The 12390-nt window shown below is 38.0% G+C and overlaps 1 protein-coding gene across 1 annotated transcript in view; it reads right to left on the bottom strand.

The window, feature by feature from the left end:
• GNB5 (G protein subunit beta 5) overlaps positions 1-12390 on the bottom strand; it is a 56838-nt gene that overhangs the window by 20924 nt on the left and 23524 nt on the right. Inside the window, exons 3-6 of the mRNA XM_044665161.1 lie at positions 11708-11844; positions 8800-8841; positions 7440-7516; positions 416-548 (exon numbers count right to left, since the gene is read on the bottom strand). Coding sequence (XP_044521096.1) covers positions 416-548; positions 7440-7516; positions 8800-8841; positions 11708-11844 — 389 coding nt within the window. The remainder of the gene's footprint in view (positions 1-415; positions 549-7439; positions 7517-8799; positions 8842-11707; positions 11845-12390) is intronic.

Raw genomic sequence — 12390 nt, 5'->3', positions numbered from 1 at the left:
GAACAGAAATTCCTTCAGAAGGGAGGTTTTTGTGTTGTAGTGAAGCCTAAGGTGAGTCTGGTGAAGCCTAGGGGCTGCTCTTCAGAATCATGTCTTAAATGCAAAAAACAAGATACACAGGATTACAAAGAATACCAACTATATGAAATCGAGTCATGAAAATTTAAAGATAACAACAAGTTTGCAGATTTTAGGTACTAAAAATTTATGCTTTAGGAGAAAACTTTCCCAGGATACCTAGAACCACTGAATTGAGAGCTAGAAGGGACCTGAACAATCATCAAGTTCAACGAAAAATGAAAAGAATCCCTTCAATAAGGACTACCCATGTATACTCCTCTGAATCTCCTCCTGTCCATCCACTCCATGGGTGTGCTTACAAAATCAAGCAATGGCAATTTGGGGATTTGTTTACCTGCATATCCGAGTTGGTGAAGCTGCAGGCTGAAAGGTAGTTGGTATGCATTGCGACAGACTTCTTTTTGGCAGCCATGTTTTCATTTTTGTCAAAAGTCAGTGGATACACAGAACACTTATTGTCCAAGCCGCTGATATGGAAAACAAAGAAATTCCAAACGTTGATACTATGTAGGGGAGGAGCGTTGGGGAAGATGGGGAAGTTTAAATGAGTCTTTAAAATCCTTTTTTATTTGTTTCTGAAACACATGTTGTCAACTTCATATTGTAGATGCTTGGAGAATCATGTATTCAGACATAGAAATGAGGGTAGCAGTAATGTACACACTACAGGTTAATGTTTATGGAAAATGAAAATTGACCTTAGTGGTTGACTCTCTTGTTAGAAGATGAAGCAATGAATTTGAGCCCTACATGAAGAAAAAAAAGATATATAGGATAATTTTTAAAAATTATAATGGAAATAGGTTTTGAGTGATAATACATGTATAACCCAGTAGAATTGCTTGTCATCTCCGGGAGTGACAAGGGGAACAACATGAATCATGGAACCATGGAACAAAAATGAATAAATAAAAATTTAAAAATTATAAAAGGCTTATAAGTTGATGCTAGTTAAGTATTTCATTTGAAACTTTGTTTTTAAGATTATAGAGCATTTTGGAGTTTGCTGAATTATCAAATGACCACAGGATATATCATCATCACCACCATCCTGTCATCACAACGATAAAAAGACTCTGTAGTCCCTTGAAGAAAATCTGTGCCAATCAGCCCATTCTGGAGTCCTCCAACTTGGGAACTAGACTTTGTTTTGGACAATTATCAAAGCCCCTACTCCTTACACACACACACACACACACACACACACACACACACACACACACCCTCTCTTCCTTCCAATTAGGTCAAAAACAAAGCAGAAGAAGCTAGGGTATAAGCTAGTTGTGGGGAAAGGAAAGGAAAGGAGAGCAGTTCAGTGGGTTGTTTCAGAAGGCAGGGAATCTGTGAACTTGTTTTAAAAACACTTTGATAATTTTATTTCAATATAATTTTTTCCTTGTAATCATAAGCATTTTGTTTTAGGCATTTAAAAACATTGTTCTGGGGAAGGGTCCATAATCATCAGACTTTGATAAAGGGGCTTATGACACAAAAATGATTAAGAACCTCTGACCTAGAACATTCTGGCTGTTGCAAATGTTATACTGGAAAAATGTGTGACATTATAGTACTCTGCCTAGAGGTTGTTTTTTCTTTTTTTTAATTTAAAAATCTGAAAATATGTTCATTAAGTTTACATTTACCCAGAGTAAACAGTTACTAATGATAATATATATATGCGACAATGTTTTAATTATGTTGTTGTTCAGTTGAGTCTGACTCTTTGTGACCTCAATTTAGGGTTTTCTTGGCAGGGAAAATGGGAGTGGCTTGCCACTTCCTTCCCCAGCTCATTTTTACAGATGAGGAAACTGAAGGAAATAGGGACTTGCCCAGGGTCATGGTGTCTGAGGCTGGATTTGAACTCAGGTCTTCATGACTCCTATCCACTGTGCCATCTAGCTGCCTGTGAAGGATTTTACCTGCATTTAAAGTGGGAAAATGAATGCCTCCACCAACAATGCCATAGATTTTAAGAGTAATAAAGAAGTTCATTCTTATATAGTTTTTTCTTCTATATTGTTTTATTTAATTCTCATTCATAATAACTTGATGGGGTAGGAAGGTGGGGCAGGTGAGGGAATTAAAGCTCAGAGAGATTCTAGAGCTTGCCCAGGTGGCTGAGACCCTCCTTAGTGAAGATATTTCTACTATACTATGCTGCAACAAGCAAGATCTGGCTTCATAACATTCTGGAATTGTTGCATTAATGCCTCTTTACTGGAAAGTTCAATGAGGAATGCCACAGTTTGGGAGAAGAATGTGGAAGTTGGAAAGTGTCATTTGGAGACTATAATAGATTGATGATCTAAACAACTTGGAAATTCCTTCCAAAGATGCAGAACACAAGCTGTCCATGCCTTCTTACCCATGTGATCCTTTATCTATATCCACCCTTAAATTTGCCACTTAAATTGGCAATGGTCCACCCAACCTGCTGGAGGCAGTCCTTGCTTTCTCCTAATGTGGGAAGGCACTAGTGGCTCACTCCCTTGCCCTGCACATATGTCCAATTCATCTTTGTCCACCATGTGTTTCCTCGATGACATCTTTTGTTCCTATTCTTTGAATTTCCTCATTCCCTGTCGTACTTACATATTTTATGTGCCTCTCCACTGCCCCCTGGGACATTCATTTTTAATATTTTGAGGATTATTTTATTTTATTTCTTGTTGCCAAATGGCAATGCTACTAGAATGTTGGTCTTAAAAAGATGATCTCTTTTTTTCCATGGGAAACTTGGGAGTCATTAAAGGAACTTTGCAATTTCTTGAAGGTAACCCAACTGACTTCTCTTTCTGTTTCTAAGTCCAATTTATGGTCCATCTATATTGTTTACTCTATATACATACATATATAATTGGAAAAGTTGTATAATTTGTCTGTCCAAAGGCAGCTCATCACCTGGGCAATACCTAATCTTTATCCATTTGGTATTTCCTGTGTGGATGATTATATGAAGATCTTTTGAATGGTTATAGGTCTCTTTTAGAAGGTAGTGCAGTTTTATGGATCTTGATGAAAACAGGGGCATCTGGAGGCCTTCATCCTCCATAATAAAATCCTCTTTCAATTGGGCTTCATGCTGATGTCTATTGGATCACGGTGGTAAATATTTTTGCAGAGCATACTCTCCATTTGATGCTTTAATTTGTATTTAAAGTCAGAAGGTCATTTAATAGGGTTATTTCTGTTGCTATATCTTGGAAGATTTTGATGCACGGATAGGAGATACCTTGTTGTAAAAGAGCCTTAAAGGCAGTGTTTTGCTCGGCTGACTCAAATGCCTTTTCATAATCAACAATAAGCACGGGGCAATTTTCCATTTTCCACATCTCTCAGATAGATAAAAGGAGTGTGGGTCGCTTTGGATGCCATGCCTGTGGGTTACACTGCCAGTGAGTGGGTTTGGTGACATACCTAGACCATGTAAGCATCAGAAAACCAGATTCATAATTAAATTTTGAAGTATTGAAGCTACTCAGTTAGCAGAGGTATTTTAAGGGAAAGACGTAGCTAAGTAACTGCATGAGTTTAATCATTTCTAACTTACTTTAACCTTGGGCTACTATACTATTTAACTTTATCTAGAGATTCTTATAAAATCCTAGCAACCAGGTGTTTTCATTCTACCCTGAAACAGAAAAAAAAATAATCAAGGTTGTTGTAGAGGGGATTTCAGCTCAGATATGTGATAGAAAAGATAGCTCTTGAGTTTCCACCCACTCTGAGACTCTGAACTTTTCTGAAACTAAAGCAAGAAGAAGACTTCTCAGTTTGCAGGAAGAAATATTTAGGTTAAAGATTATAAGTTATAAAGGATAACTTTTCCATTTGTGAGGGTTGTTAGATACTAAAGTAAACAATGAAGTAAACTATCGACGTAGGCTTTGAATCGCCTTTCCCTGATAGCTCTCAGTATGTTGTAGATAACTATCTCTCCTGCACTGAGAGAACACTTAGTCCTTTACTACACTGTGATTTTACGAAAAAGATATTGTAATGATTCTAAACATCTTTTAGTTTAGTTTACCTTCCATCTTAGCATCAATAATAAGTAATCGTTCCAATGCAGAAGAGAGGTAAGACCTAGGCAATTAGGGTTAAGTGACTTGCCCAGGGTCACACAGCTAGGGAGTATCTGAGGTCATATTTGAACCCAGGATCTCCTGTCTCCAAGTCTGGCTCTCTATACACTGAGCAACCTAGCTGCCTCCATTCTGAACATCTTAATGTATACCCAAAGGTTAGACTACATAGACAAAGCTGGATAATTCCCAAGCCACCAAGTCCTTAGACATTTTTTTCTAGCATCATGACTCTTTTCTGTTTTCCTAAAAATCCTCCTGATAGTTTTTGATGGCTGGAAGATAGAACATTGACTCAGGAAAAACTGAGTTCAAATTGGGTCTCAGGCACAAACTAGATGTGTGACCCTGGGCAAGGCACTTCACCTCTGTTTGCCTCAAATGTAAAATGGGGATAATAACCCTTGCCTTCCTTCAAGGGTTGTTTTGGAAGTCAAATGTGTTTAGCACATAATAATTGCATAATAAATGCTTGTTTCCTTTCTTCCTTCACTACTCAGGTTAACAGGTTGTCTTCTCATAGAAATAGAGCAGCAATTTTAGTTGCATGGAACAGGAGTCCTTTTCTCTTGACTTTAGAACTGACCAGAACCACATTTCCCCTTTCTGATTGACCAGTCTCTACTACTGATTACATTTCTCTGTGCAGGGTAGCCTTGGAGTGCTTTTTTTTTTTTAATCACAAAGTGGAAACTCCTCTCCTTCTGAATGTTAGTTCCGATAGCCAAGGCAGATCATCTAATGAGCTTAGTGCTTCCTTCCCCTTTCTCTCTGCCATAATGCCCAGCTCCTATTCTTGTTCTCTCCAGCTCCCATTTCCTGCCCTGACTTCCTTCTTTCTACCTCTTCATCCCTGGGAGAAGTGGCTGTTTTACTGGGAGAGGTCTGAGTCATCCTGGAATGTGCTATGTTGAGCAGCAAAAGCTGATTGTGCAGGACTCCACGGATACCCCACGAAAGAACCGAATCTGATGCTTATCTCTTTCCATTTATGGAGTACGGAGTGTTAGCTTGTCTTCTTGTTAGAACTGAGTCAAGATAAGGAAAGTGGCAGGGATCAAATGGGCCAGAAGCAAGGATTAGGCTCAGACTCAGACATTTACCCCAGAGTATAAGAAACATGCCAGGAGTCCTGGGTAAGCCCCAGGAATCACTTCACATAACAACCTGCACTTGAGCTCTTAAAAGAAAATCCAAGACATCAAGGCTGGCTTGGAAATTATAGTCTCTGTAGGAGGGTCAGCTTTGAGATAAAACAAATGCAAGGAAATCTGAATTGAGCCCCCCAAAATAACTTTCACTGACGAGCTCTAAAATGAGAGGTTATACTAGTATAATGGATAGAGAACCAGCCAGGAGAGTCAAGAAGTCCTAGGTTCAAGTCCCACATCTGACTTAAAGTCAGAGTAGCAGCTATGTGATCTTAGGCAAAGGGTAGTCCCACATTCCTAAAGTGAACTCCCTAAGCTGACAAAATCACAGGTTTGGTCCAACAACCACATATTGCTACAAAGAGTAAAGTATGAGTCTCTTAAGCTTATTTTTATGCAAATGAACATTGAGTAAAAATGAAGAAATAAATTAAAAAAAAGAAAATTATTGTCTCTCTCAGTCCTTTTGAGAAGGGAATTACTAACCACGTTGTGCTCACCTTCTTTGTGGGTGGCTTATACTTTCTGAATGTTTTTTATCTTTTGCCAAGGATAAGACAGATACTTTTTTTGTTCCCATACAGAGCGCTGACTACCAGTATTTTTAAACAAAATCCTTACCTTTTGTTTTAGAATAGATACTAAGGTAATGGGGATTAAGTGACTTGCCCAGGGTCACACAGCCAGAAAGTGTCTGAGGCCACATTTGAATCCAGGACCTTCCATCTCCAGGCCTGGCTCTTTATCCACTGAGCCACCTAGCTGTTCCCCTGCCACTCTTATCCTGGACAGAATAAGTGTGTGGCATGATCTGCCTCCCATAGCAGCATATTTATATGCTCGATTGTTCTCCACCCCCTTTATTTGAGCAGATTATTCAACCACCCACTGCTTAAGTTTCTCCAGTTAAAAAAAAATTTTTTTTTTGATTAGCATCTGCCTCTGAAGTACTTCAGGAGTCCTCTGAAAGTTCTTATCTTCTGTCTTAGAATCAATACTGTGTATCAGTTCCAAGGCAGAAGAACGGTAAAGGCTAGGAAATGGGGATTAAGGGACTTGCCCAGGGTCACACAGTTAGGAAGTGTCTGAGGTCAAATTTGAACCCAGGACCTCCTGTTTCCAGGCCTGGCTCCCAATCTACTGAGCTACCCAGCTGCTCCAGGAGTTTGGCTATTTTAGATATATTAGATATAAGTGACTGAGAGAGGGACTGCAGGAAAAAGGAACTAAGAAGAAGGAGGTTAGGGAGTTTCTGGGTGTAGACTTTTTCAGTTTCTTATTTGGAGGGAAGGAGGGGATGGCACATGTTTTAAACTTATAGTTTTTAATAAAAACGTAGATTATTTTCCTAAGCAGGTAGGTGGCTCAGTAGATACAGAGCTGGATCTAACTTGAGTTGGAATCCTGCCTCAGACACTTACTAGCTATATGACCCTAGGTAAGTCATTAAACCTTCCTCAGCCTCATCCTCATCAACTATTTCCAGAGTTGTTGTGAAGATAAAATGGAATAATATTTGAAAATTTTGTAAATAATATTGTAAAGTGCTTTGCAAACCTTGAAATGCTGTATAAATGCTAACTATTGGCTGAGTGACCTTGAGTAAATCAATTAATCTTTTGATACTCTGGGGACCTAAGAAAGTAAATTTCAGAAAAAATGTTGACCTGAACTGACAGAGGGATTTTCCTCACTGTGAATTCCCTACACGAACGAATTCATATATATAAGCTAAAAAAATATATACAAGGAAGTTCAAGTTTTAATCCTTAAAAAATTATTGGAGGGACAGCTAGCTGGCTCAGTGGATAGGGAGCCAGGCCTGGATATGAGAAGTCCTGGGTTCAAATGTGGCCTCAGACACTTCCTAACTCTATGACCCTGGACAAGTCACTTAATCCCAATTACCTAGCCCTTACTGCTTGTCTACCTTGGAACTGACACTTAGTATCAATTTTATAACAAAAAATAAGGGTTTAAGAAAAATTAGTGGGAAACAAAGGGAAGAACAGCACAGCCATCTTAATGGCAAATCTTTTCTAAGCAACATGAACAGTGGCATTTCTTGTCAAAAGAGAAGGAAATGAATCTAACCTAAAGGTTGAAACATTCTACTTACCCACAAGCAATGGCACATCCTGATGGGGCATAGGCACATGCCATCACCCAGGTACAGGGCATAGTGACCGCATGTTCCTGAAACATATGCGAAATCAGAAAGGTGGGTGTTTTTTTTTTTTTGGCAAAGTTATTTGTAAGTTTAACTGGAAGCAAATATCATGTCAGAGATAGATTTCTCATGGAAAAATATCTGGCTACAAGAAAATAAATTTCTTTCTCCCCAAATGTTCCTCTTGACTAATAGGTCAAAAGAAGTCAAGGGACTGAAGTCTGGGATAGCCAGTGTCAATCCTAAAACCTATAAACATATTCGTAAAGTTTATGGCTTCTGCTGTCTCAGCAAGTCTCAAACTCCAAGCCACGTCCTGCTTCCTTTAATACATCATAGCTCCCGGAGGAGGTTAATTCCTATGTCATAGGTCAACCTACCATATCATCACAACATTCGATAACTATTTCCCAGTGTTGGCTTCAATGTGCCCAAGACATGGGAGACTGCAGGATACAGGCAGTGATTCCCTGATCATGAACTTCTGGAACTAGACATTCATTCACATTAAATAAATCAGACACTTATTCTTTCTTTCCAATCCAAAAATTCAACTCTTCATTCAAGGGGAATTACAGATTAAAAAAAAATTCTCCAATACGAAAGCAGAGTCATTTTTAAAGGCATTCAGTCAATGGAAAATACCGAAAGTGTGCAATCTGAATGATGTATTTCCAGCTATTGTATATTGGATTCTAAATTTTACATGTTACGAACAAAGAATTTATGAAGGAGAATTGGCACAAAGGATGTCATAAAATAAATGTATGAATAAAAATGATAGTTAGGTCACATAAAAAAGACTGGGATAACTGATGGACAGTTCATATATTTCATTGGTATTCTTATGATTCCAAGAAGAAGGAAGATCCCCATGATCATGAGTGGGCTCTTTATGATGAACTTAGGGCAGGGACATTTATGAGATGTTGCATAAAACAGGCAGTCATGGATGGGTTGTGATTTGCATGTGAGGTTTATGTTTAAATAAATTAAATCTCTTTATTGATTAATTATTAAATAAAATATCTTTAAATAAGACTGGAATCCAAGTCTTCCAACTTGAGCTACAGTTCCATCTCCAATTTCCTTTCTACGATGCTGCCTCCTCAATTTTCCATACTAGTTGGAGAGTCACTCATGAGAATTCTCATGATCCTTTTTCTAGCAGAAAGGGGACAGCAGTTTTATATTCATGACTATATGTAGAGTCAACATACAATTATTTGGTACCCACTGTGTACAAGGGCTATACACTTTTTAATGGATGCTATTTCATAATCATGAAGACTTTGAAAAAATGCCTTACCTTATTAGTTGTGAAGGAGTCCCACACTATCACCTTCCCATCCTAAATGGAAAAAAAAAGCCAGATCTCAGTAGTATCTCCAAACTTCCAACAAATATGGCCTGAGGCTTTGGGCCTATAAATCTACTTCTCATCAGAGAAAGGATGAAAAATTGTGGCATATGAATGTAATAGAATATTCTCACATTTTAAAGAATGGGGAATATGAAGAATTCTGAGAAATATGGGAAACTTGGGTTTTTGATGAGATCAAAGAAAGGACAACCAGGGAACAACATACCCAAGGACTGTAACAATGCAAATGAAAATAATACCCCAAAGATGGTAGAACTCAGATTAAATAAAAAGTCCAGTGTTGTTTCCAGATGACTGAGTTTAAAGCATACTTCTTTCCTGATAAAAAGTGGTAAAACTGGCACAGTGGAAAGTTCCCTGTGCTGTCAATTGCAACTGATCTAGTTGATTTTTTTCTTAACTTAGTAAAAAAATTACTAGGTCCTGGGGGAGTGACAGTGGGGAAGAAGGGCATAGAGATATAATTGATGTGTCCAAACAAAACTCATTAATCTGAAAAAAATGGAACATTACTTTAAAAAGAACCCAATGTGAAACCCTCAGCTATCTGGGAAATTCAAGTCCCCAAATTCTCCTTTTCCTTATGAGTAGGTATCTATTCTTACTGGAATAAATGCTTAATTTTCCATTTTTTATTATTTTCATAATGCAGAAAATAATTTGTTTGATGTAGTCCATTATAAAGTCAATCATATGTTTCAAACAATTATAAATTTCAAACATTTCAAATTCCACTCACAATGCTCCAAACCCTTAAGCTTGCCCACAAAAGATTATAAACCTGAAATCATTTTCAGGTAACAGTTGGAGAACTCAATCATGGTCGTATTTATCATGTTTGCTACCTTCTATCTCTAATCTGACTTCAATTTGTCACTCAGAAAAAAAGTTTTAGTAAAAACTTGTTAACATAAGTACAATCAACTAAACTCTCCTAGCAGCTATTTATGTTTACATTAATTTCAATGTATAAACAATTTTTCAGTCACTCCCTCTGGTCTCCAATAATACTCTTTGTCTACTCATGCCCATTCTCTTTTTCTCTTATTTAACTGTAATTAGTGTGTATTCCATCCTAGATCCATTTTTCCCCATAACACATTAATTCCTAAAGGTCTTTCCAGATTTATTTTTTTTTAAGAAATTTTTCATGGTTACATGATTCATGTTCTTACTTTCCCCTTCACTCCCCAAAGGCCCCTCCACCATAGCCGATGCACATTTTTTTTTAAATAGAAATTTAAAACTGTTTAACATGTGTCATTGATCAAGACCCATTTCCATATTATTGATAGGTGCATTGGTGTGGTAGTTTCGAGTCTACATCCCCAATCATGTCCGCATCAACCCATGTGTTCAAGCAGTTGTTTTTCTTTCCAGATTTATTTAGGTTTTGTGCAGCTTTCAGTTTTAGTGGCATGATAGTGCTTTGTTACATTAATATAAAATGTTTTTAATCATTCTCCTACTGTTGGACTTGTAGGTTGCTTTCTGTCTTATGTAACTACACATAATGCTTCTATGAAAACTTTAATCAGATAGGTCTTTAAAAAACCCAAATCCTTACCTTCTGTCTTAGAAGTTATCCTAAATACTGGTTCCAAGGCAGAAGAGTGGTAAGGGCTAGGCAATGGGGGTTAAGTGACTTGCCCAGGGTCACACAGCTGGGAAGTGTCTGGAGTTAGAGTTGAACCCAGGACCTCCCATCTCCAGAACTGGCTCTCTATCTATTGAACCATCTAACTGCCCCTGACCTTTAGATTTTATATGTTTTTTTTTTTCATCTAAAATTAGTCAAACATGGAGGCAGCTGGGTAGCTCAGTGGATTGAGAGCCAGGCCTAGAGACAGGAAGTCCTAGATTCAAATCTGGCCTCAGACACTTCCCAGCTGTGGGACCCTGCGCAAGTCACTTGACCCCCATTGCCTACCCTTACCACTCTTCTGCCTTGGAACCAATACATAGTATTGATTCTAAGACAGAAGGTAAGGGTTTAAAAAATAAATAAATAAACATAGTCAAACATCTTGAGGAACTATTCTGGTGGAGGATAAAAGAGCACACTGAGATTTTTGTGGATGGAATCCTAACATTTAGAATTGAAAAGGACATTACAGATAATTTAGTCCAAGTTCCCCATTTTGCAGATGAGGAAATCCAAGGCAAAGAGGTGTTATGACCTGCCTGTGGTCATAAAGGCAGCCAAAGCTGTGCTGGGATTCAAATCCAACTCCTCTGATGCCATATTCTGTGCTTTTCCTACCACCTCATGCTGTCTTCTTGGGAGGCTGAAGAAACACTGAAGGAATTAATACTTTTTAAACCCATTTACACCATGAAACTGCTATTGATTTTTTTTTGCCAATAATACTCCATTCAGAAAGGAAAAATTATTTTGCTCAATAAAGATCACAACCAGATAATTCACAACTGAAGTTTTGCTTCTGAGAGTGCAAGGCTTATAGGAGTTAGAGAAAGAATTGACTGTACTGATTTGTCTTCTGGGACACTGATATGGTTGAATGAAAGTTACAAGAATTGAGAAGAATTTAGAGAAAGTATATGTTAACTACTACTTCTTCCTTTTTAAAAAAGAAAACTTTTACCTTCAGTCTTAGAATTGATACTAAAGATCAGTTCCAAGATGGAATGCCTAGAGTCACACAGCTAGGAAGTGTCCGAGTCCACATTTGAATGCAGGACCTCCTATCTCCAGGTCTGGTTTTCTGTCTACTGGGCCACCTAGTCACCCCTTTTTAATTTCTTCTTACTTAAGTACATGCACCAAAAGCCAATATCAATGCACTTCATTTTGAGACCAAGTGTATTTTACCTGAGAGGAGCTCACAATTCTCCTTTTATCTTTACACCAGTCCATGCAGAGGACTTTGTTCCCATGGCCCTTGAGCGTTCTTCTTGTCTTCATCACAAACTGACCCAGAGCCTCCACTCGTTCAGCTACTTGATGCACTAAAAAGAATTGGGTTAGAAAAAGGTTGTGTCACATTCATTGTGGAAAATTATGGAATTCATAGAGAATAGTAACTTGCACCCATATCCAATTCATTGATAAATCTTGGCCATTTTTCTCTTCATAATATCTTCTGTTTATATCCCTTTCCCTCTGTTTACACAATCACAATCCTAGTTCAGGCTTGTATCACTTCTCACCTGGACTTTTTCATTAGTCTTTTGAACCCTTATGTTCTGTCTTAGAATCAATAGTACGTTCCAAGGCAGAAGAGTGGTAAGGGCTAGGCAACTGGGGTTAAATGACATTCTGAACATCATAATGCACATATTAGGCTTATGGCTATAGGCCTGTAATGTTTTTGTGTCACCATAGTTGGTCCCTAAAGAATTGGAAACCAAAGGGATGTCCCTCCATTGGGGAATGGCTGATCAAATTGTGGTATAGTGTTATAAGGAATGATGAACAGGATGATTTCAGAAAGAGCTAGAAAGACTTACATAAACTGATGCAGAGTGAAATAAGCAGAACCAGAAGAACATTAT

Source organism: Gracilinanus agilis, chromosome 2 (assembly GCF_016433145.1).
Source record: "Gracilinanus agilis isolate LMUSP501 chromosome 2, AgileGrace, whole genome shotgun sequence".
In the NCBI taxonomy this organism is placed as follows: domain Eukaryota; kingdom Metazoa; phylum Chordata; class Mammalia; order Didelphimorphia; family Didelphidae; genus Gracilinanus; species Gracilinanus agilis.
The sequence above is the reverse complement of the archived record's forward strand: the minus strand, read 5'-3'. Positions and strand labels throughout refer to the sequence as shown.